The 26,998-nt window shown below is 38.7% G+C and overlaps 2 protein-coding genes across 2 annotated transcripts in view; one reads left to right on the forward strand and one right to left on the reverse strand.

Annotated features, from left to right (window-relative positions):
• Ctnna3 (catenin alpha 3) overlaps positions 1-26,998 on the reverse strand; it is a 1,180,588-nt gene that overhangs the window by 660,488 nt on the left and 493,102 nt on the right. The gene's annotated exons all lie outside the window — the stretch shown is intronic.
• Lrrtm3 (leucine rich repeat transmembrane neuronal 3) overlaps positions 16,970-26,998 on the forward strand; it is a 151,475-nt gene continuing 141,446 nt past the window's right edge. The window contains exons 1-2 of the mRNA XM_090346410.1: positions 16,970-17,583; positions 17,976-19,528. Of these exons, the coding sequence (XP_090202536.1) occupies positions 17,580-17,583; positions 17,976-19,528 (1,557 nt within the window). The 5' untranslated portion in view covers positions 16,970-17,579. The remainder of the gene's footprint in view (positions 17,584-17,975; positions 19,529-26,998) is intronic.

Consider the following 26,998-nt stretch of genomic DNA (forward strand, 5'->3'; position numbering starts at 1 on the left):
GGTGACAGAGAAGGATCCAACTTCAGTTTTCTGCAGGTGCTTAACCAGTTCTGCCAGCACAACTTGTTGAAGAGGCTGTCTTTCTTCTATTCTATTTTTTTTTAGCTCCCTTGTCAAAGATTAGGTGGCCATAGGTCTGTGGTTTAATATCTGGGTCCTCAGTTCTATTCCATTGATCTTCAGGCCTGTTCTTGTGCCAGTACCAAGCTGTTTTGGTCTCTATAGCTCTGTAATAGAGTCTGAAGTTTGGTATTGAAATTCCTCCTGCGCTGTTCTTTCTACTAAGAACTGTTTTTGCTATACGGGGTCTTTTATTATTCCATATGAGATTTTAGATTGCCTCTTCTATTTCTTTAAAGAATGACATTGGGATATTGATGGGTATTGTGTTGAATTTGTAGATAGCCCTTGGCAAGATTGTCATTTTCATGATGTTGTTTCTTCCAATCCAGGAGCATGGGAGGTTTTTCCATTTCCTCAGTTCTGCTTTCATTTCCTTTTTCAGGGTTTTAAAGTTTTCATCCAAAAGGTCCTTTACATTCTTAGTTAAGTCAATCCCTAGGTACTTTATTTTCTTTGAGGCTATTGCAAAAGGAGTTGCTTTCCTGATCATTGCCTGGTTCCTCTCACTGTTGGTATAGAGGAAGGCAGTTGATTTTTGAGGGTTAATTTTATACCCTGCTACCTTTCCAAAGTTTTGAATCAGCTCAAGGAGCTTGGGAGTGGAGTCTATAGGGTTCTTTAAATACAGAATCATGTCATCTGTAAAGAGGGAGAGTTTTACTTCCTCTTTCCCTATTTGGATCCCCTTTATGCTTGCTTCTTGCCTTATTGCTCTGGCTAGGAATTCTAATACTACGTTAAAGAGGAGTGGAGAGAGTGGGCATCCTTGTCTCATTCCTGATTTTAGAGGGAATGGCTTTAGCTTTTTGCAATTAAGTATAATACTAGCTGGGGGTTTGTCATACAAGCCTTTATTATACTGAGGAATCATTCATGTTTTTTAATTGCTCCAGTTTTCCACTGGCCCTGCAAATTGAACCTGGATAGTACCATTTCTGTGAAGTTATGATGTTCTCTGTGCTTAACACAACAGAACTCGTACTTAGAAATAAGTCTATGTCATGATAACTCTGGGAGTGCAAAAGTATGTTTTTCTTCTTAATTCTACCTCAGCCCCTAGATGGGGAATTGATAAAGCAGACCCACCAGGCCCAGAAGACCAACAGTCATTTCAGAAGATATTTTCAGACGGGGTTTTAAAGCTCGTCTTCTTGCACCATTTTTGGCAAACATTTATTTACTTTACTACATATATGTGGGTGCATGCTCATATATATATATATATGAGTATACACACATATTTTAAAATATTTATAATGGTGGGCATCTATCCCAAACCCTCCCTCACATAAGCTAGGTAATCATTCCATCACTTGGTTATCATCTCAGCTATTCCTACATTTATTTTTTAAGATCATAGATAGTCTGGTAAAAGTTCTTCAAAGAAAGCCCATTAAGTCACTTGAGATAAAAACCATGGATGAAGAATAAAAGAACAAAAACAGTCTAAAATAAAGTTGTCCTCAAATTATTCAATCACATATTGACAGCTGTCCCAAAAAAGAAGTTGCTTTTCTGTACCTACAGGGTATTGCCTTGAGACCCAAATATAAATGTCTTCAGAGTTGAATTTTTCACATGCAAAGGATGTAAGAGAATGAGACACTCATTTCCATCACCTCTTAGTCAAAAAGTCTACAAAAGGTGAAAGTCAGTATTCGGTCTAAGTGACCCAAAGTTTGGTTATTCCTCTTACCAAATATGCACTTTTCCCTTATTCCTTATACCTGATGGTATCTTGTGCTAATGCAGATCTCTGAGTCAGTCTCAAGGATTTCTTCTCATGGTATTTATCATAATATAACCATTAGAAGTATCGCTTTCTGTGGTTGTATCAGGCTTCTGCATAGTGAAGGAAATATTACTCAGCTAAAAAGAAAGCCTGCAGACCAGAAGACCTTTGACAACTCTACAGCTGACCAGGATCTAATAACTGGAATGTACAAAGAGCTCATAATAACCAAAGAATTCATAACCCAATTGAGATACAGGCAAAGGAACTAAATAGAAACTTCTCAGAAGAAAAAAAGTCCAAATAGCCAATAAATTCCTGAAGAATGTCTTGATATATCAGGCCACTTATTTGTGCAAATGTAAACAACATTGAGATTCCATCTCACTCCAATCACAAAGGCCATCAATAACAACCCATGTTGGTGAGGATTCAGGAGAATAGAAACTCTATTAATTATACTGTTGGTGAGAATGTAAATTAGTGTAATGACTCTAGAAAACAGTATGGAGATTAAAACAAAAACCTTAAAAATAGAACTATCCTCCAACAAAATAAAAAATATTGCAAGTTAGTACACAACAAAAGTATCTGCACATCTGTGTTCAATGCAGCACTATTCAGAATATCCACCACGTTCTGAAAACAACTTATAAGTCTTACAACCAATATCCCCACTGGCTTCAATCTTCTACCATACTCTGCTTGAACAAGAGTGATCACATTTTCCAAAGGTACTGAATCATAAGCCAGATAAAAGGTGGTATGCTTTAAAAAATAGTTTCCTTCCTCAGAATTTTTAAATGAAAGGATCAAAAGAATGAGCTGATGTTTAGTAAAACTACAAAAGTGTACTATGAGGTTGTGTCTAATCATAGAGAATATTATGTCAAGCCAACTCCATTGGAAGCAAAATCCAGGAACATGCTGGGCTTTGAGATAGAACAAAAGTGAACCAAAGACAGGAGATATAAAATAAATATTCACAGATCAGGATAGCATGGGAGTAGGATTATTGTTAGTTTCCTCTCCAATGAAGCTTATGCTTTCCTTGAGGACTATTTGTTTGACTTTAACAACATAGTTAACCAAATCAGAGCCCTGCGTCTCATGAGGATAGGTCTTCTAGTTAAAGAGGAGTCACAGGGAGCTAACAGTATATGGAATTTAAGAAGGAAGAATATCGCAACCAAATTTTGTGATCTTTGACTTCTAAGCCATCCTGGAAAAGACTAAGAATAAAAAGCAGGAATCGTTAATCCTGTTGTTTACCTTGTCACTTGAAGTGGAATAACATGATGTCTAAAACAGAATGATCATTGTCATGTGGGAGAGATGACATGTTTTACAGCACTAGTAGAGTGCTTTCTTTCTCAGAGACAATAATTTACACATTCTACGTACTTAAGAAGGTAAGCTAGAATAACTCATCCTGAATTAAGAGTATTCAATAAATTAAATTTACAACATGAGAAAGAACTTTAAAGATAGGTTTTTCCCACTGCCACATTGAAGTTAAGGAGGAAGTTGCTCAGTTGTCATGGGGAAACTATGTTTGGCTGGTCAGACCAACTATGGTGATTGTGTTGTTAATAAATACACATAGTGATTACAGTGGAAAAAGACTAGTTTCAATGTCATCTAACAAGCAGGTTCTAAATTCTATTCATCTGGTTAAATCTACAAGAAGAAAAGGGAAACAGTTATGATTTCAACTTACTTGTTTTCCATGTAGTATGAGGAATTAATTCTACCTGGATTTTAAAGAAAAGAAGATAGTTATAAGAAAGAAGTCGCCTAGTATAAAAGAGAATATAGAATTCCGTCAAGTTTTCCTGTTTCTGTGTCATGTTTGAATTGAGCCACTTATTTTAATCTCCCTTGGCTTCACTTTTCTGATCTGTAAAATGTGGCTTGGACAAAATAATCTCAAAATCCTTAATGATTCTTAAGCCTCTATATCACTATTACTTGGTATTACTAAGTACTTTCCAAGTTTAACTTGTAAAGCTTATAAGCCACATATCATCTAAAGCCTCTCAAGCCTTTCAGAAGATTCCAAGAAAATATACAAACTTACAAATCGAGAATAATGACCCAAACATGTGATGGTATGTTTGTTTCAGCTTATCTGTGTAGAAAGTGAGAATATCTCAGAAGAGAAACTCTAAAATTGAAAGTATCGTACAAAATGAAGAATACTCAGGATTTTAACTAAATGCTAGAATATAATATATATATATAATGAATTAAAGAATGGTCTCAAATATGAGTACAAGAGATGGGCTCAAGCCAATAACTTGGACATAACATACTATTATATAATACCTAATACATACACACACACACACACACACACACACTCACACACCAGTACCACCCTCAAATCTAAATAACAAATTTAGGATTTTCTAATTTGCTACCATAAAGTTCCAAATATAATTTTTTCTAAGTGACTTCTCTTTTGACATTTTTATTCCTACATATTAGTTTTACAAAGGAATTTCATTGTGATGTGATTCCATAGATTTGCATAAAGTACCCCCAATCAAATTCATCTTCTCTGTAATTTCCAGGGTGCCCTCATTCTTGCTACCTGACCTATTAAAACTATTTCTGCAGTTTTCATTGTCCTAATTGTGTACATGTGTATAAACTACCCTAACCCACATGTACATCCATCTCCCCACTTGCAACTTATACTCTCTCCTCTCCAGTGATACCTATTCACAAATAAAATGTGTTTCATCTTCCTGGAATACATTATTTTGCATGTATTTGAAATTGAAAACATGTGGCATTTATCTTTCTTATTCTGGCTTATTTAGCTTAACATGATGAGATCTAGTTTCATTCATTTTCCTGCAGTATTAATATTTTTCTGACACATAATTCTTCTTTGTGAATGAATAATACTCTATCATATATTTATGTGTTGTTTTCAGTATTCATTCATTGGTTAATAATTATCTAGGCTAATTCCATGTATTGTGAATAGGGCTTCAATAAACATGGATGTGCAGGTATTTTAACTATATATTGATTTTTTGATTTGGACAAATGTGAAGGTTAAGCTAGCATGAGTTTACATTTTTCCAATTAAAAAGACAAAATTCAAAACAAAATACTGATATGCAAATGAAGGAAATGCAGATTTTAGTTTAGGATATACAGTTGAGTTTTTTTTTTTCCAATCTTGGTCTTGGGCTCAGGGCCTGAGCACTGTCCTTGGACTTTCCCAGGGCTAGAGCTCTACCACTTGAGCCTCAGCACCACTTCCGGCTTTTTTCTATGTATGTGGTACCGAGGAATCGAACCCAGGTCTTCGTGCATGCTAGGCAAGCACTCTACCACTAGGCCAAACTCCCAGCCCCTGGTTGAGTTTTTTTTAAGAGTGTGTATATACCTGTATACAGAAAACTTTCTACCTTTGGTGCCTTACTCATTAATATAAATGAGCATGTAACATCTTCATAGTTGATAAATACCTCCAAAATCAAATAGGCCAACATAAACTGTCTAAATTACATTAGGGGCATTTCAGCAAGGTGTCTTATACTAAAGATTTCTATATCATAAACTCCATATTCATAAGAATACAAAATTATATGAGAAAGGGGGACAATAAGACCAAAAAGGAGCTCATATGCATGCTTAATGGGATGGGTAAGGGTGAGGTTGGAGTTAATAAATATGTCTTCCAAAAGCCACATAGTGAACGTTCTAAGTTGCTGAGATTGCAGTGCCATGACCCAATAGCAGCATCACTAAATGACAGTTTAACCCTAGTCAAGGTTCTTAGTAAACAAATGAATAAACATAGCACTTTACCATAAAGCTGGAAGATCACCCACCCTGAAAATAAGATATAAGGTAAAGAGAAGAAAAATAGGAAGGAAAAGCACAAGAAATAATTCAGAAATTCAAAATTCTTCCCAATACACGTCCAGAGAGAACAACAAAAAGTAGGCAGAGATCACTACAAAAATGATAGAATATATTTGTTGCCAGTCCTGGGGCTTGAACTCAGCACCTGGGCACTGTCCTCGAACACTTTTCGCTCAAAAGTAGTGCTCTGCCACTTGAGCCATAGCAGCACTTCTGGCTTTGTTTCAATGTGCGCTACCAAGGAATCAAACCTAGGGTTTCATGCATGCTAGGTGAGCACTCTCCCACTAGGCTATGCTCCCAGCCCTGATCTAATAAATTTTTGAAGAACTAAAGCAATACAAATGTCCAAATTTAAATAGTCCACTGAGGACTGGAGTATATGGGGGTAAAAGAAATGGAAACCAAAATTTATCTGAGTACAATTTCCAAATACCCAGCGAAAGAAAGCATGTACAAGCATCCACAGAGAAAAATAATAGATTTTCTTAGGAAAGATATTGGGCACTGTCTCAAAGCTTCTGAAAGTAAATGATCAACTGTCCAATATTCTCCACATCATCTATTTAAGTAATCATGAACTGAAAAAAATGTAGGTATGAAATTTTTATTTTATTCATTTATTAACAGTCTACTATTCAAGTTGAATAGTAAGCTACAACAAGAAAGGAAAAGAGGATCCCTATTGCAGAACGAGGAAGGACAATGGTAGGTTAATAATTGCAGAAGAGAAATCTAAAGATCAGATTGGATCATCAGCCTTGCTTCAATGTTTGGAGAATTCGATACAGATTTTCTGATCAAATTATTACATCACTCTCAGCCTTGTGACTGTTCTTTGTAGTATTGATCATGGATCGGCATCATACAGTGCATGCCTATGGACCTAAAATCTCATCACCTGGAGTGTGTCTATTCATGGTAGACAGTGGTATTATTCACTAGGATAGAAGGTGTAAATAAATGAATTTTCTACCTAGTACCAGGATAAAGAAATTTTACTTTTAGGAAGTACTGACTCACGGCATTTGCATTCAGGAACTCAGACTTTTTTTTTTTTTTTTTTTTTTTTGCTTAAATTGCAATTTTGCCACATGGGGGCTCTGCTCTTTGCTGCAAAAGTCTCCCAAAAATTCCATGCTCCTCTTCAGGGAATTTTAGCATCAGGAGACAACCACAGCTACCAAATATTGACAACACAAGAGAAGGATTCTCTAGCTCAGCTATAGTAAATCCACAAACAGGAGACACACTTTAATGTAATTGGAGCACCTATAGGCTTTTATTCTCTGCTACTACAATGCAAGCCTACACAGAGTTTCTTATCTCTCAGAAGTTTATATTGAATCCAAAATGTTTAGAAATTTAAATGTCTCTTTTCAGACATCTCACAAAAGAATAGAACTATAGAAGAAACATTTGTCTCTTGATTGTCAAAACAAAAACAAAATTTCTATTATCAATCCACCCCTAATGGCTGGAGAATTTCTTTTTGCCAGTCCTGGGCTTGAGCACTGTCTTTGAACTTTCTCAACACTAGAGCTCTACCCCTTTATCTTCAGCACCACTTCCGGCTCTTTTCTTTGTATGTGGTACCGAGGAATTGAACCCGGGTCTTCGTGCATGTGAGGCAAGCACTCTACCATTAGGTTAAACTCCCAGCTGAGAATTTAATTCTTAGTGCTGATGCACTTGCCAAGAAATTAACATTTTGAAACAGAGTAGTAGAGCTGGTTGAAATTAATGCACTCAAGTGGTTTTAACAGAAATATAAAATTGTGCTCAAAAATTCATATCAAAGAAATGGAAAGACTTCAAAAAATATCATTTTAAGTGAAGTAAGCCAGACCCAAAGGAACATAGGCTCAATGGTTTCCTTCATTTATAATAATTAGTACAAACCTAGGACTCTTCTAGCAGAGGATTACAATAGATTAAAACCTAGATACATAAGGTCATACAGGACCAGGCTAAATGAAAGGATCTGCAGGATGTGGAAACAAGAGCTATGTATTATGTGATTATTCTTAATGTACTATGTTACTTCTCTTCTCTTTGGTTACCCCTTGGTTAATCGCATATTGTTACAGTATCTGACTTTGTTGCCTGGTATATTGTATATATGTTTATTTGAAATAGGAAAGGGAAGGAGGAAAACAAGGTGATTGGGGGGGAGGGAAATGGGGACAAAAACATGAGGGGGGTATCAGTGTATGAGAAGTAATATACCTACTATCTGGCCAATGTAACTGTGACCCCTCTATACAATAAAAATTGCATGAAAAAAAAGCATGACATACCAGAATATATGTGAGATGAGTGGAATAAAGTATTTTTTCATATCATCTCAACAATATTGACTTTACATTTAAGAGGCTTCTTTTGGACAGCTACCTCAAACACTTTTGCCCTACTATGAGAACTTATAAGAAATATAAGATTTTATATAAGACTATAAATTTTAGAATATGACTCTGATGCTATCTTTTTATGGAACTTCCTCTAAATGAAAAGCTAGAAAACTGATTTTTCTCAACATAAAGATTGCTGATGAATTTTGATTGATGGCTATTCCCTTGATAGAAATGTTTCAGCTTCTGTTAAAAGAATACCTCATGTCAACACACAAATTAATATAATTTTTTAACAAGCAACAACATAAAATAATTGCTTTTTTCTGACTAAGAAAAAAACTATTATGATGAAAAACAAAGGAAAGAAATTCTGGCTGTAAGTTAAACTACTAGTGACCCTTAGAACCTTTCTTAATTCTTGTTCCCAAACATGCTATTGGCCGAGTATCGAACTCTCTGACAGCACAAGTGCCATAAAAGTATTCATTTCTCTCTGAACTCTAATTCCTATATTACTCAAAAGTTCTTTGAATCCTGTTAGCAGTCATGAATATAAGTCATATGTATACATTTGGGCTGAAAATTCTACCTGAATTAATGAAAAGACTCTTGTTGAATATATTTGCCATTAAAATCGATTTGTTGCAAGTTAAATGATACAATGGAGAAAGAATCAAACAGACACGGAACAAGCTGTAGCTTCAACAGTTCAATGGCATTTAAAAAATAAAAATAAAAGGTTGCAAAAATATATTAAAGTCAAATATAGATTTGTTTAGGCTTTAAATCAAATACCTCATCTTAAAGGATTTACAGTTAATTTTGTTAGGTATAATATGGCTAAATGGTAAAAAATAAATAAATAAATACAAACCACTATTGATAGCAATATCAATAAGATTTGGTTTCTAATCGCTCCACAAAGAAAAAAAGCTGTGTGTCTGTGAAAAGGGGTATGAGTAGAAATGAAATAAGATTAGCAAAATACTGACAATTATTGAAGTTGATATTTATAACACTAGTCTATCTTTATATTTTTACATTTCCACTACAAAGATAATTATTGCTATGAAGTTATGTTCCGTTTTTCAAAAGTCTCTCAGTAAGAGTTATAGTTTAAGACTTTATGCAACTTCCCTATTCTGAAATCTAGCTTAGGAATGGGTACCAAGACATGTAAAAGGGTATCAATGTATGTGAATTAATGCACCTTCTATCTGGCAAATATCATGTAACCCTTTTACTAATTGCAAAAAAATAAAATAAAAAGAAATCTAGCTTAGGGTTATCTTTCTGCCAGAAATAAGTGAGGAATTCAATGAAGCCTGTGAATACAACTGAAATTGCTGGATAAACATGTCTTCAGAGGAGGGAGAGAGAGATGTCTTGGGTAACTTTAGAAGGCCTCACTCATTTGATATTTCCTCTTCCCAGAGAGGTTCTGAGAGATGATTCTAATGTCTGACTAAGAACCTTCTCCCGCTCCCCATCTAAGTATGAGATCTTCACTCACAACCAGGGTTTGTAATGGAGTCCTTGAAGGAAGCAGACCGAAACAAAGAATATTTCAGGTAACTGTGAATGCCATGATGAAATCAGAATATGATTGGAAATTGTAGAGATGCATATGAGCAGTCTAGCCAACCGGAAATTGAAATTTCTATACTGACATCGTGGCAGTCATGTTTTACAGTAAGGTCACAAACACTAAGTACTTCCCACTATCTGCACCGAATGCATTAGTTGGTAGAAGATACTTGCAAGTTACAATGTCACTAGTGGATTGTCTATAATACTTGATTGTGATACTAAAACTGTAGGTGCTCATAATGGAGAGTCACTTAATACTCGTGACTCCTAACCTGCCTTTTGTCATGTTAGTGTCCCTTCATGACGTTCATCACAGTCAATGCCCTTAACCTACATTGAATCCAAAGAAAATTACATTTCCCAAAAAGATTTTGAGTCTAGAAATATTTAATAGCACTTTATAGTTTACTGTGAACTAAAGCATAAATTATGGAACATATTCCTAAGTACAACCTTTAAAGTTTTTATGGATTCAATTTTGTAGATGAACATAGCAAGACCCTGAGCAGTTTGGCCAGAATCAGTTTCGAATGCCAAATGTCAAACAACATATGTGATGAATAGCATACTATTATCTAGATTATTCTAGAAATATTTTTTGGATTCACAAAACTAATTTCTCGAATTTATAGTTCAAATTTTCATATATCAGGGCATCATGCAACTTTTGATTTCAATTTTGGTTAAAGCTTTTTGTCTTCATTGTTCTCTGATATGCAAATATATGGCCATTGTCAAGACATAGAAAGTCAAATTCCTATTGTGTAGGAATTTTAACAAATTTCTGCTTAACATGCTTTCATAGTATTTTTAACTTATGTTATGACACTTTGAGGCCTACTATCAAATAGGTATTTTTAAATCTTGGTATAGTAGTCTATACTTGTAATACCAGCACTTGAAAGGCTAAGGGTTGGGAATGGAAAGCTCGAAGCCACCCTGGACTATGTAGGTAGATCAGCTCAAAAAAAGAAAAAAAGAAAAAAGAGGTTTAAAAAACATTAAAAACATCATTGATTTTTTTACATGCTGAAACCCAAATCCATACTTAATTCAAAGGTATTAATCTTATTTGATCTTACTCCCAAAACATTACCCGTGAAGGCTGAGCTTCCAGTTGATTGACCCACAAAACTGGTAGCTATCTTTCAATTCTCGAACTTATATATCCACTTGAAACCCATGAGGGAAAATTCTTTTCATTTGATCCACAATACATGCAAAATCGAATCAGTTCTCAGTGCTTCAACTGCTGCCACACTGGTGCAAGTACTGCAATGCTCTCTCATGGTATGGTATGGTATGGTATGGTATGGTATGGTATGGTATGGTATGATAGCCTCTTCTGGCCTCTATTCTGACAACAGCAGCAAGAGTCATTGTCTTGTCAATTAGAGCTATTCTAAAAATACCATTTACTGGTATTTTTCATTCTTCACAGTACTAGAGACTTGAAAAACCAAGGCACTAGTTCATCTGATTTCTAGAGAGAGATTAGTAATGGCTTATAGAAAGACAGCTTTCTGTAGCTGAGGCCAGAGAAGGACAGAAAACAAATTTTTATTCCTTCTTATCCTTGGGATCTCACTGATCCCATGATGAGAACTCCAACTTCACATGGCATGTTCGGGAATTGGGCACTGGGGAGAACATGTGGACTGAATGTTTTCACATATACACTTGATTGTTACGTCTATTATTGAAATCGCAAGTTGCATTTTCATTTTCTCCATAATAAAGCTACGATTCTTACAATGGCACACAAAGACCTCCAAGACTCTACCTGTAGGGTCTCTTTCCCTTCATCTCTATAGACTCACTGGACAACCTGGCTTCTTGTTTGCTCACCAACACACACACAATCTCTATCATCTCCTTCATGAATTCTCTTACAGACAACATTCTCAGAGGCCTTAATATCCTGTTTGAATGGCATCCAACTCACTTCTTGCAAACACAACCTTCCTGATAGCTCTCTTTTCTTTCACAGTATATATTACCTACTAATACTTATTAACATATAGTTATTTTAATTGTCTTATTGTCACAATAACACAGAGCTTTATTTTGTATGCTAAACATATTTCAAGTATTTGAAACAATGACTAGTAGATAATGGATATTCAGGCCAGGTATTTGTTAAATACATAGATTCTCTGAGGCCAGCCACTCTGAAGGTGTCAGTATATCATATTGCCATCTTGTTTTCCTAACTTTATATTTGGCAATTTGGTTTCATATTGGAATAAAATTTGGCATTATATCCTGAAGCCTGATTTATTTACTCAATTTAAACAAAATATGTTTAGCCATTTATAGTACTGCAAGTGCAATAAAAAGTGTTTAGATAGATGACACTATATTTTATAATTGTATAAATCATGAGGCCCTAGATTCACTGGGGAAATGTAACTTGTCAAGGAGTTTATGGTAGGTTCTGCACATGGTGTTAAGTGTGAAAAAAAAGTTGGTAAATACATATGTAGTTTAATTTTGCCTGTATTAAAAGGCAGATCGGAAATAATCAACTTGCTCTAGTCACCAATTAGAGAAACTAGAAATCATACGAGACATTTAAAATATTTGGGAACATAAGTTAATTCCTCCCGTGGTTCTATACTAGCTCCTTAAAATAATTTATGCACTCTTAAGTTGAACTGTATTTATTTATTTTTTTGCTTCTCAACTAATCTCTAGTATTATCTCCCTCCAAGCACCCATTGCTCTGCAGACCACTCGGGACAGATATGGTGTGGAATGAAGAACAAGTGCCAACATAGAGTCCACACAGAGTGCTTAGGATCCAAACAATCTAAGAAAATTTGAGGAAAGGCTCCATGGCCAATATTAATACCAATCACAAGCCCCACAGGAAGGACATAATGCCACAATAAAAGACCAAGCAAAGAATAGCAGCCAAGGTATCATCAGGAAAGTGCCTAGAAACAAATGTAAGGTACACAACAAGGCAGCCTATTACTTACCTGAAATAATCACAGAATGTTTGTCCTAGGAAAGCAAAGGCAGACAACCACATACCCAGAGGCTCATTTGTGCTACTACCTCTGGGTATGAGGCATATGGACCTGGGTATGAGATATTGGGAGTTCCGAAGGGTTGGTCCCTCCAGTCATTCTAAAGCAGCTCTCTGCAGCAGACAGGCAAGAAAGGTGTCCTAATGACTTCCCACTGAGGGGGAAAAAGAAGTCAAAAAGATCGGAGACTTTAAAGCACAAAGATGAGAAATGAATGATAAGCATCATTTCCTTTCATTTTTTTCAGATAAACATGTTCTCTGTATATAATCTGCACAATAAAGTTAAATCAAGAGGGCTGAGAGTTTGGCCTAGTGGTAGAGTGCTTGCCTGGCACACACGAAGACCCAGGTTTGATACCTCAGTACCACAAACATAGAAAAAGCCAGAAATGATGCTGTGGCTCAAGTGGTAGAGTACTAGTCTTGAGAAAGTCCAAGGACAGTGCTCAGGCCCTGAGTTCAAGGCCCAGGACTGCAAAAGAAAAAAAAAGTTAAATTAAAAGATATACAAGTCAGGAAGTCCCATGTAGGATGCTCAATGATCAAGATTTAGCAATATCTTTTATATTATGCCACAGAGAATATTATAAGAACTATTATTTCACTATTCTTGTAATATGTATGGTTTATCTATTAGGAGATAGCTTCAAGACAAGTGAAGATTGTCTGCTAATCATCTAAGGTTTGAAGCTTTTAGCTATTCTCCTTCCACATACATCCTTTAAGAGTATTTTCCTCACCAGAAACAGGTGGTTCAGGCCTATAATCCTAGTTACTTAGAAGGCTGAGATCCAAGGATCATGGTTCAAAGCCAGCCTGGGCAGGAAAGTCCATAAGAATGTTCTCTCCAGTTAACCAGCAAAAAAAATATAAGTAGAGCTGCAGCTTAAGTAGTAGATCCTCGAGCAATAAAGCTAATGGACAGCACCCAGGCTCTGAGTTCAAGTCCCAGAAATCACACATACACATATACACAGCATACACACACACACACACACACACACACACACCCCACACATATTTTCCTGAAAATAACTTCCACCTTTACTGGTGTAGAAAAGCTGTAAGCTCAATCACATGTGTTCTAAAACATGTAAGTTAATATTACATAGCCACTTTATTTTAGTGCTTTTGTCACATTCCCTCCATAAAATGTATTTGTGCAATAAATATACTGGTTAACATCTATTATGTGCCATGGACAGTTGTAGATCTTTGAAAAACTGAAGTAGCCAAAGCAGGTCTTTGTCTTTATCTCATTATTGTCAATGGCATAGTCTCTTCCCTAGGAGAAAATGTGTTATTTTTCAGCATCCTTTTGCTATGAATTTTTAATCTAATTTTCCATCAAAGACTACTAATTAAAATGTCATCTCCCATCCTGAAGACTGAAAAATCTTGGGGGACAAAGAAGGAAATCTATGTGGGATTTTTTTGTCAGAACAAAATTTGATTTTTTTTTTTTTTGCTAGTTGTGGGGCTTGAGCTTAGGGCCTGAGCACTGTCCTTGGACTTTCTCAAGGCTAGAGCTCTACCACTTGAGCCATAGCACCATTTCCAGCTTTTTTCTATGTAGGTGATACCAAAGGTTAGAACCCGGGTCTTCATGCATGCTAGGAAAGCACTCTACCACTATGCCAAACTCCTGGCCCAAAATTTGAATTTTTGTCAGTACAAAGTTTGAATTCAAGCTGGGCATGGTGAGTCACACCTGTAATCCTAGCTACTCAGGAGGCTGAGATCTGAGGATCATGGATGGTTCAAAGCCAGCCCGAGCACTGAAGTTCATGAGACTCTCCAATTAACCACCAGAAAATCAGATGTGCCACTGTGGCTCAAGGGGTAGGGCAGTAGCCTTGAGCTAAAGAGCTCAGGGGACAGTGCACAGTCCCAGAGTTCAAGCCCCATGACCTACCAAAAAAGTTTTAATTCAAGGCCTTCTGTTTGCTAAACAGGCTCTCTTACCACTGAACCATGCCTACAGCTCTGGAAATGTATATTATTTTTTTTGCCAGTCCTGGGTCTTGAATTTAGGACATGGGCACTGTCTCTGGGCTTTCTCAAGGCTAGAGCTCTACCACTTGAGCCACAGCACCATTTCTTGCTTTTTTTTTTTTAATGTATGTGGTATGAAGGTATCGAACCCAGGTCTTCATGCATGCTAGGCAAGCACTCTACCACTGGGCTAATCTCCTGGCCTGAAATCTATATTATTTAAGGAGATCTATGGGTGTTTTTAGATGCATTCACAAAATGCATAATTTCATGAGAACTGTTGCCCTATTAATAGCACATGACCTGAAGAACTGGTCTATATCTGTAGAACCTTTGATTATCATGACTACCATTTACCAAACTTCTCATCCTTGGAATGTCTAAGGGCTACCTAATTGGCTCTTAGCCAAATCAACTAACATAAACTAATGAAGTAGAGATTATAAAGAACAGCATGTATGTTTAAACAAAATGGCCACCTCTGTGGAAGGTTAAGTGTTAAGATGCTCTACCTGGGGTAAAAAGATCAAAGATTAATTATTAGGGATGGCCCCTGAGAACCAAAGATTCATTGCTGAGATGCAGTTGAGATGATAGAAACAAGAAATTTTCTCTTCAAAGAAGCTGATATAGTAAACCTGAGAAATCCACTGTGTACAATATAACAAGTACTCACTAAATGTTTCTTGTGCTTTAAAGACTTCTGTATGCTCAATAGTCAATACTAAACAATATGCCTGATGTAATACAGCTGAGACTTTTCAAATAACACAGGTTATGTGCTATACACTAGTCCAGGTACTTTAAAGTATCAAGCTAACTTAATTCTCTAAATGTATTTATGAGGTATGTATTTTATTATCTATTTTACAGATGGGAAAACTGAGGCATAAGGAAATTAAATAGCTTGCTTAAGGTTGCATAGCTAGCAAATTGTAATCAGGATTAGAACTGGGAGGGGGGAGTTAATCACTAACTTTTTAGTTTTTAAACCATTTTTAGGAGCTTCAGACCAAGGAAACAAGGATATGCTGATCACAGCCTCACTATACCAAGCCTTTAATCTACATATATATATATAAAACATATATATACATATATATATAACAATATTATATATATGGCAATAGCTATCCACAAGACCAATTTTGTTCCCTATCACAAAGTTACTATTTACTTGACTTACACAAATGACCCCTTCAAGTCTCAATACTTTTTTTATATATTTTTATTGTAATTAATAGAAGGGTTACATTATATTCGCCAGATAGAAGGTGCATTAATTCACATATATTGATACCCTTTCTCATGTCTTGGTCCCCATTTCCCTTCCCCACCTCCACCCCTCATCTTGTTTTCCCACATTCCCTATCCAATTTCAAATAACCAAAGTCTCAATACTTTATCTTTTAAATGGAAGTGATAATGGGACCTGCATCCAATTGATTACTAAAAATAAGATCAGTACTTGGAATAGACTCAATAAATACTAATAATATAACACACAGTAGCCACATCAATAAATTGTGAACTAAAGGACCTCTTAATTCTTATACTAGCAATAAAAATTGCTTGCCTTCTAATTTCAAAAAAAATCACAGCGATCAAAATAATAAACCAAATCTTAAGCCAGTAAACCAAAACCAATTATAATATATATATATATATATATATATATATATAGTGGAGAAACCAAAAGGCTATTGAATCCATTTATTCATAGATCATTAGTCATTTCCTTTATTCCAAAATGTATGAGTTCCAGCATCCTGAGACATCTTGCATAATGCAGTGACTGTGAGTCCAGGAGGTCAGATGGACAAACAGTTAAAGCAATGCTGTGAAAAGCTCAATAATTCATTTTCTAAATTTCAGCTCCAAGCCTACGTTGAGGTGACGAAAATTTGACATTCGATCTGTGAACTTAATAGCCAGCTCCAGGAAGGGGAGGGGGGGGGAACCAAAAACCCTCTGGGACGCACGTGCTCAGCTATTAAACCAACGCAGACAATACAAGACATTGCCCAATCGTAAAGGCTGACTGGGAAATCACAGGAAAGGTTGCTAGGTATTGATTACGTTGACCGTTGGGTTCCTATTGGGCCACCCCAAAAGAATCATTCATTTTCCAGCCCAGAGTCTGCTCATTTGCAAGATAAAAGAGAGACATTTCTGCACATGCCCATAATGTGCTTCGCCACTGGGGGCAGCTTTACATAAGACTGCATTCACTGAAACCAAAGCAACAGTCCGAGCAGCTTTCAGAATGACAGTCTGCGGGAGTGCGCGGAGCGTGTGCGCGCTACGGGGCTCTCCTGCCTTCTGGGCTCCAACACAGCTCGGCGGCTGAACTGGGGGGGTTGCTCGGCACAGGAACGGCTGGGCGATGGAATACAGATGTGGTGGCCCAGGTAGCCCCGTGTTGCCTGAAGGAATACATCATGCTTTCTGAGAAGAAGAAATTGTAGAAGCCAGGGTTGTTTGCTTTTTTTTTTTTTTTTTTTTTTTGGCTTTTTTTTTTCTGGTGGTGTTTTTTTTTTTAACCCTTTCCTTCAGGAAAAAAAAACTGTAAAGATGCAAAAACGTAAGATCCATGAAGATCCTATTACCTAAGAAGATTTTTTTTGGGGGGGGGGGTTGATGCGAATGCGGTGTTGGGATTTACTTGTTCTTGGAGTGTGTTCTGCGTGGCTGGCAAAGAATAATGTTCCAAAATCGGTCCATCTCCCAAGGGGTCCAATTTTTCTTCCTGGGTGTCAGCGAGCCCTGACTCACTACAGCAAGCTGACAGGGGCTGTCATGAAAGTGGCCCCCCAGCCAAAGCCAAGGACCTGAGGACGACCTTTGAACAATACAAAGGATGGGTATGTTTTGTCATTTTTCTTCTTTTCCTTCTTTAGAAAAAAAAATTCCTCTAGCCTGTGTAAATAATTCTGCCCTAATCATTATAGAGATTGTCTTCATTTGCTTTAAGGCTATCAATCCAATTGCTAGTGGACATGTGGCCTTGTTTAAACGCAAAAAAAAAAAAAAATCCAAGGACCATCTCCTTAAATTATAGAGAGGTGACACTTGCTACCAAAATGTGATTCAATGTTTACGTGTCTCGACAGGAATCTCTAGGTCCGTGTCTGTGTCTCTGCTTGATGAATGGAAATTTAAAAAAAAAAATAAATAAACACAAAACGATTCTTATTTTTTTTTCAGGGAGGGGGAGGGAGGGAGGATAACTTTTCTAAGTTGTCTTTATTTCCAGGTTTCAGTGTAATCAGGCTACTGAGCGGGTCCGCGGTAGCCCTGGTGATCGCGCCCACGGTTCTGTGGACCGTGCTCTCCTCTGCCGAGCGAGGATGTCCTAAGGGCTGTAGGTGTGAAGGCAAAATGGTCTATTGCGAATCCCAGAAATTACAGGAGATCCCCTCCAGCATCTCGGCCGGCTGCCTGGGCCTGTCCCTCCGCTACAACAGCCTCCAGAGACTCAAGTACAATCAGTTCAAAGGGCTCAACCAGCTCACCTGGCTCTACCTGGACCACAACCACATCGGCAACATCGACGAGAACGCCTTCAACGGCATCCGCCGGCTCAAGGAGCTCATCCTCAGCTCCAACCGCATCTCCTACTTCCTCAACAACACCTTCCGGCCCGTGACCAATCTGCGGAACCTGGACCTGTCTTACAACCAGCTGCACTCCCTGGGGTCCGAGCAGTTCCGGGGCCTGAGGAAGCTGCTCAGTTTACACCTGCGATCCAACTCCCTGAGAACCATCCCCGTGCGTATTTTCCAAGACTGCCGCAACCTGGAACTCTTGGACCTGGGTTACAACCGCATCCGGAGTTTAGCCCGGAACGTCTTCGCCGGGATGATCAGACTCAAAGAACTCCACCTGGAACACAACCAGTTCTCCAAACTCAACCTGGCCCTCTTCCCCCGCCTGGTGAGCCTGCAGAACCTCTACCTGCAGTGGAACAAGATCAGCGTCATCGGGCAGACCATGGCGTGGACCTGGAGCTCCTTACAGAGGCTCGATCTGTCCGGCAACGAGATCGAGGCGTTCAGCGGACCCAGCGTCTTCCAGTGCGTCCCCAACCTCCAGCGCCTCAACCTGGATTCCAACAAGCTCACGTTCATCGGCCAGGAGATCCTGGATTCCTGGATCTCTCTGAACGACATCAGCCTGGCCGGGAACATCTGGGAATGCAGTCGGAACATCTGCTCCCTGGTCAACTGGCTCAAAAGTTTCCGGGGTCTGAGGGAAAACACCATCATCTGCGCCAGTCCCAAAGAGCTGCAGGGCGTCCACGTCATGGACGCCGTCAAGAACTACAGTATCTGCGGCCGGGGTACCACCGAGCGTCCGCACGCGGCCCCGGCGCTGCCCCAGCCCACCTTCAAACCCAAGCTCCCCCGGCCCAAGCACGACAGCCGGCCGCCTCTCCCCCCGACCCGGGCCGCCGCCGCCGCCGCCGCCACCACCCAGGAGCCCGGCCCCGAGCCCGAGGCCGACCCCGAGCACATCTCCTTCCATAAGATCATCGCCGGCAGCGTGGCCCTCTTCCTGTCGGTGCTGGTGATCCTGCTGGTGATCTACGTGTCGTGGAAGCGCTACCCGGCCAGCATGAAGCAGCTGCAGCAGCGCTCCCTCGTGCGCAGGCCCCGCAAGAGCAAGAGGCAGGCGCTCCAGCCCGCGACGCCCGGCGCCCAGGAGTTCTACGTGGACTACAAGCCCAGCCACCCCGAGGCCGGGGAGATGCTGCTGAACGGCGCGGGACCCTGCGCCTACGGCAAGGCGGGCTCCAGGGAGTGTGAGGTAGGAACCCGCTCGCCCGCCGAGGGGGTCGCCACAAACCCAGACACACACGCGCGCGCACACACACAGCCCAGGCGCTCCCACGGGGCTGGGACGTGAGTGGTGCTCTGTGGAACTCTGGTGACTGTTTAAGAAAAAAAGAAGAGGAACAGTCCCCCCTCCCACACACAACTCCAGGCTCTCTCTTGGCCTCCCCCACTCTCCCTCTCCTTCTCTCCCTCCCTCTCCCCCGCCCTCTCTCCCTCTCTTGCTCTCTCTCCCTCTCCCTCTCTTGCTTTCTCCCTCTCCCTCTCCCTCTCCCACTTTCTCCCTCTCCCTCTCTGCCTCTCTCCCTCTCCCTCTCTGCCTCTCTCCCTCCCTCTTCCCTCCCTCTCCCTCTCTCTGTGCTGGCAAGGTCCTTTGCTGTCCCTTTTGCGTGCATTCATTCAAGCTGGCCATCACCCCTCCCCCTCACACACATAATCAGCCGCTTGAAATTTAAATCCCACAATCAATGTGACGATTGAACTGGGCTTGATAGCACGCCTATTGCATAAGACCCTTTACTGATTCCATTCACGGTTGCGTTTGCTTCTAGATGAAACTTCTTTTGTAAGTAATACCCCACGTGGAGGACTCCTCTCCTCCTCGTTTCCTTGGGAAATCGGGGGGAAAAGATGAGTGACACCCCTTCTCTCACCCCACCCCAGTACTTGAGAGTTTAAATTGATCTGAGGAGATTTGACTCCATGCATGAGTCTGGTAGAGACAGAGACACTAAAAACAATGCCCTGCCCTCAAAAAGGAAATGGCAAGGAACAGCTTAAAGATGATGATGTCTTAAGGAAAAGTTCTCGCAGGAGCACTTCCTGAGGAGTCTGAATTGCAAGTAGGCAAATGGGGGATGGGGGTGGGTTCAAAGACTGCAAGTAGAGAGTCACAGAAGGTGAGGAAATGAGGAAACAAAGTTTGAGATTGTGAAAACCTACCCCTGTATAGGTCTCACAGTCCATTCCTTTGAGGTCATGTGTTCATTAATTAAAACAAATAGGCAAATTGGAGGAGGCAGATTTCTCCATGGCCTCCTCCTATTAGGAGTCTTTCAGAGGTAGTGAGGTTGAAAAATGGGAAGGCACCTTGCTTACCAGCCTATGGCTGTGACCTTACCAGAATCTCAGCATTTTTCCAAGATTTAAATCTAGTTAGCAGACTGGTTAGGTGTATGTCTGGGATTTGTCAGGTTGTCCTGTGGTGTCCCTTGCTACATCCCTACATCCCGCACACAGCAGTCCTCTGATGACTGACACTTCACTCAGATGTGTGGAAGAGAACCTGTTCCAAGATAGGCTTCCCACCACCAACCTCAATGGGAAGAATGACTCTGGGAGCGTCTTAACAAATGCATAAATAAATCTTCGAGGAAATAGGACTGACCCATTGACAGTCCTCTTTGGTGCTGCTCTCGCTGACATTTCTGTGTCCCTGTGCTCATCTGTATTGTATACTCAGCCATCGGGACAATTCTGTACAGACCCTGTTGGTAAGCTGCAAGCTGCCTGCATGTGTTTATGTCACTGGTGAAAGTTTATTGACTGCAGCACAAATATCACAGCCTCTGTATTGAAATGATATGAACTATGAGCCATTGAGATTTCAGGAAAAAGCATATTCTATGTTTAGTTGGCATCATCTTTCATCCTCCAAAATTAACAGCTGGCCTGTAGGAGCAAAGATTAGGAATTGCTGCTTTATTTAATTTGACTTGCCAAGCCTTCATCTTTAACCATCCCCCTGTTCTTTCAACACAGAATCACTGCAGCAAAAAGAAAAAGAAAATGTGAATGGCTATTTTTACCAGCATTTTTATACACTTCGAATGTTTTTCATAGGGCAAAAGGAAAAAAATATCTAGGCACATCACTATTAAATAGAATTGCAAGGAAGCCAGATTATTAAAACCATACTTTTATATGCAGTAAGAAAGTAGATTTTCAAGGTTTTCAGATATTGATGAGAATATTAAAATAGATGCCAGTTCAAAAAAGTATCATGCTATAATAGTTGAATATATACATATATTTTTGCTAATGACAAATAGTCACATATTCCCAATGGATTAATAGTACAGACATTTCCTTACAGTATTATGACCTGGAGGACTGAGCTTACTTATTGTGATATTTCTCACTAAAATGTAATTTTATATATTTTTTCATAAAGTGTCAGTAAACACAAATTCCATTCAAAAAAGGAATTTTCTTTGGTCAGCCTCATTTTTATCTGTACTGAACATGGTTGTATTAATTAAAGGCAGTGTTAAATTTAAAACACTCATTTTTATTCTTTCAACTGACCTTCTACTTGATTGATAATGGATCCCAAAGATTTAGAGTCATATTTAAATTCCTGTGACATCAAACCAGTTGATGTGTAAGGTTGATACATGATTAAGTGAATAACCAACATTTTTAAGGGCTGGTCATTCTAAATGCCTATTTTTACATAAAAATTTAGTAATAGATTAAAGAGTCAAATAAAATACCCTACATGGAAAAACTCATTTTTATCTGGGACATAAAATTGCCAGAGAAAAGTTTTTTCCCCACATGCCTCCCTTTGAATTTTACAGTATCTTCTGAGAACAGATATGAAACTCTTGCAGGTTAGACAATCAACTACTTGACCACTGGCAATTTCACAAAGCCATCTGCAACATTTTCCTGAGCAGAAGTTGCTGGCCTCATATCCAGTCCATGACACCTTCTAGACTACATACAATGAATCTATTTTCATAAGTATCTAAAACGCATTGTGCAGCAGACAAACGGCATGGATATCCATTTTTCTGGTGCAAGTTTACATGAAATGTCTGCCTCCCCTCCTCCAAGGTAACGGTAGTTAAATAAAGTCAGAAGCATTGAGCTGCCCAGTAGAGTGGTGTCCATGCCACATGGATTCATTCATACTTTCAATGCTTCCTCAGAAAAGAGAAAAAAGTGGAGTTCAGTCTCTCTGAACTGCATATGTGTGTGTGTGCTCTCCCCGCCCCCAACTTTTAGAAGCCTGAGTATCCATAACCTACTGTAGCCAGGAGTGAATAATCCCAGCAGTGTGCTAAGCAGTAGTTATGCAAGATATACTTATTTTAAGTGAGTGTGTATTTTACCAGGATGTTGGCATTATATCTTTTCAAAGAATTTAAGCCATTTTTTTTTTAACTTGATTTGGTGAGTCAACTGCCTAAGTAGACACAGGCAATTGACAGTATTTCTATAGAGTATCAGTGACCTCTAGTGGCTAGTTTGAGCAAACACAGCTATTCACTCATGGCTTTTCATCCTAAATTCTTTTGTAAACATGAATTCTAACACACATAGTTTTGATTTGTATGTTGAAGTACAATTTAGTCACTTTTCCTGGGTTATGAGATTGTTGTCTAATTTAATGTATATTTTTCTACTGATTTTTTCTTTAATAATGTCAGAAGACAAGTCATAGAACTGGTTAATGTGAAGATAGGAAGCAAATAATTCAATGGAAATAGATAGGAAATATTTCTAAATTCTCTGTTCACTGATGTTGGCTTCATCTAATAAATTTATCAAATGTTTTAATATAGTTCTAGTAGGCAAGAAGTTGGAATATTATGTTATTTAGTTTTGGAAAACAAATGCCAATATTCATATAGAAAGAATCGGTATGAATTATTGACTGTCCTTAGGTATTTTGGATCCATCAAAGGAGGGAGGATTCCCCTTGTGGCTCCAGAATTCCTCTAGAGTTTGTCTGTGGTGTTGTTGACCTGTGCTTCGCCCCAGTGCTTTCTCTCCCCTCCCCCTTTCAGCCAGCTGAACACTAGTTCCATTAGGCTTTTCGATAATGATGTTACAGTCTAAGAGGTGATGATTCATGGATAATGAAATTATGTTCTCCTTCTGGGGAAGGATAATGCAGAGTCAGATTCATGGATTTGGCAAGGGTTTTTCAGATGCTGTAGGTGCATGAAATATCTTCTCTTCTTTTGACATTTACCAAGATGAGAACTCAAATAGCTTATTTAAAGTGTGGATTAGCATGGAGGGGGGCGGGGAATGCATCAAACCATGAGGCTTAAAACAAAAATGGGTTCCACAAATGAGAACTGAGCCGTGAGAAATGAAAATTCCAGGAATTATATTGCTTCTTTGATTTCTCTTCTCTGCATTTCCATTAGAATCTCTATCTATAACAAACCCATAGAGCTTTGATACTTTACATTGCTACCTACATTAAAATCAGAGAGAGCTGAGAGAAACTTGGAACCCAAAATGTATCAGTAAAATTAAATGACAAACATCATGAGGAACACAGAATTGATACACATTAAATAAGGGCTATTAAATAGCTCTTGAAAACTAATTACATTCACAGGTGGGAGTAACTATTTCCCACACACAAAAACCTCCAGAAGTGGACCAAATTTCACTTAGCCCCTGAGATTGTTAGTGATTTTGGATAGCTTGGTAGAATACAATAAAGATTCTGCAGCAAATCTAAACTAAAAGTAATTCTATTTCATTGGAGGATAATAATCGTAACTATACATACTGTACAAGATGGAGCTTAGAAATTAAGACCTCAATTCAAATTTCCCCAACACTTACTTTGCTAGTCAAGCTGTCACAGGTAAATTTCTTAGGTTGACTAAAAAGTTTCCCATGTACACACTTAAGTGGTCTTCTTAACACCTCAAGCTTACTAGAAGGGCCAAAATAAGAAAAATCACTTCATATACTCTAACATGATGGCACTCTTTTCTTTTTAAAGAGCAGTTTGCAAGATGCTGGGTTGGGATGGCTGGTGTCATGTTTGGAATGGGTCAGAAGCCATCACCAACTTATTTGTGACAGAAACCTAGATGCCTTTGAAATCAATATGCCCTGATAACTTGGTTTGCCTCTAGTGCTGATATCCAGAAAGAATCAGAGTCTTCCACCCTCTGTTGCCCAAGACTTGGGTTCTGTCAACATCATTCACTATGTACAATTGGCCTAAAGATACCAAGCAGAGAACAATGAAGCAAGCACTTAGCAAATGAAATCAAAATTCAACTTGGGTTCTAACTGGAGTTGGGATAGCATACCATTAAGTAGATGTCTACTTAATTCTCCGCTATTTTAATCTTATTGACTTCATACTGTATAAACACTGTGTTTTTATATGGGCGACATCAATTTTGAACCAAGAAGTAATTTTTTGTATCTTGTGTGGGCTTAGTACATATCTCAAGTCTGATCGTATGAGGTAGCTCTGTAGTTTGTTATGCTCCACATCCACCCTCGTGAAAGGTAATTCCCAAGGTTGCCTTCCAGTACGGCTCCTGGCATACAGGCCTTGAAATAGGGCTCAGGTGATAAGCTGTGAGTGAAACTAGCATTTCCGTTATCAATTGTAATTTTTGAGGAATCACTGTATTGTTTAAAGTAGCATAAAATACAAAGTGTTTTTCTTTTATGAATAATGACCTTTGACTTAAGCTTTTATCTTACAGGTAAGGTATCAGAGCCGATAAAGGGCACTTCAGGAAAATCAGAATAATATCTCAATCATAATATAAGTCCCAGCTGAGAGAACTGTGTTCCCACTGTACTTTCTAACAACAGAACATCTGTGAGCAATAATAATTCATTTTATGGGAGAGAGAAGAAAAGAATCTTCTAGCTTATCTTTCCTACAAAATTTTCTAACAAAATTAATTACTTCTGGACAGCTCTCTATATTTTCAGAGTTCTTGATCTTCCTATTAGGAAAAACAAGTTCTCTCTTTCTTCTTTCTCCTACTCTTGATGTTTTCTTTATATGAAAGAGTCTTCTAATACCACAAAAAGTCTCTTCCTCATATAACTCAACACAATTCAGTCATTTCATTTACTGGAACAGCCTATGGAAAATAGAAAATATACTTAAAGTATTAGAACATAAATCAAATGTAAAGCTGACTGACCCATCTCCTTTTCCTCTAGAGCTTGCTAAGCACCTGATTCTCAATGGAAAGAAAGATATAGTTGAATTACCAAGTAGCAAAAATAAAAGCATTTTTTTTCTTTCCTAATTAACTCCTAAAAAAAAAAAAACCCAAAAATAAGTATAGGCCTTTATGTATGGGAACGCTCAACTTTATTACACCAAGCAAAAACATACCAGCAACAAAAAAAAACAACAAAAATTTTGTCTTCTCAAAGATAAAAATGCACATTTTTAGCTTCACACATTAAATGATAAGGCCAATATTACATTTAGCAAAGATATGTATGGGTGTGCATGTCCGTGTGTGTGTGTGCGCGCATGTCCATGTGTGTGTGTGTGTGTGTGTGTGTGTGTGTGTGTGTGTGTGTGTGTGTGCACGTGCGTGTGTGTGTTCATCTCAGCCTAGGGCTTGGATTCAAGGCCCAGGTGCTGTCCCTGATCTCCCACCAGCAGTAGTAGGCTAGTGATCTACCACTTGAGTCACAGCTTCCCTTCTGACTTTTTGATAGTTTTAGTGGAGATAAGAGTCTCACAGGGGCCAGGAGTTTGGCCTAGTGGTTAAAGTGCTTGCCTAGCATACATGAAGACCCGGGTTCGATTCCTCTGTACCACATACATAGAAAAAAGCGGGAAATGGTGCTGAGGCTCAAGTGGTAGAGCTCTAGCCTTGAGAAAGTCCAAGGACAGTGCTCAGGCCCTGAGCCCAAGCCCAGGACTGGCCAAAAAAAAAAAAAAAAAAAAAAAAAGAGTCTCACAGACTTCCCTGTCTAGACTGGCTTTGAACCACGATCCTCAGATCTCAGCCTCCTGAGTAGCCACTGTACCTGGTTTAAAATACATTTTACAGAGAACTTGAACTATAAATCCTTAATAAAATGAGGGTGAATGAAAGTACCTACAGATCATGAGATACAGTCTGTATACAATTGAGTGGCCCTCATACTATCAGCAGCGTGGTCCCACATGTAGCTAAAAGATGTTTCTAATCATTAATATTGAGCTTTATAATTCTTACAACAAGGAACATACTACCATCCCCCACCCTTTGATGTTACTAATTAGAATCTCACAGGACTTTAAAAGAAAATTGAATATCATACTGACACTGAAAAAGTGTATCTTGGGGGAAAAAACTTGACAAGATGGTTATAAGATTGTAACAGTGAAAACCAAGTTATCACAGTTAAAATAGTTACAATACTGACAACTCTGAGACCAGTATCAACTTATGAAAGGCTTATGCCCAATTTGCACACAAATTTTAAAGTGAAAAAGCTTAAGCATGTGGCTTGGGCATTGCCATGAAGTAAATGACAGGCTGGGAGAGCATCACTGATCTGCAATTAAAATAAAACATTTAAAACTCTGTGTGTAGGGCAGAAGCCATATTACATAAGCTGCTCATGTGTTTTCCACCAAGCTACTCATACCTAGAAAAGAGCTGCAAATCCTATGAATAAATCCTATAATGTGATTGTCCATATC

This window comes from Megascapheus bottae, chromosome 15 (assembly GCF_031878675.1).
Source record: "Megascapheus bottae isolate mThoBot1 chromosome 15, mThoBot2.hap1, whole genome shotgun sequence".
Lineage (NCBI taxonomy): Eukaryota > Metazoa > Chordata > Mammalia > Rodentia > Geomyidae > Megascapheus > Megascapheus bottae.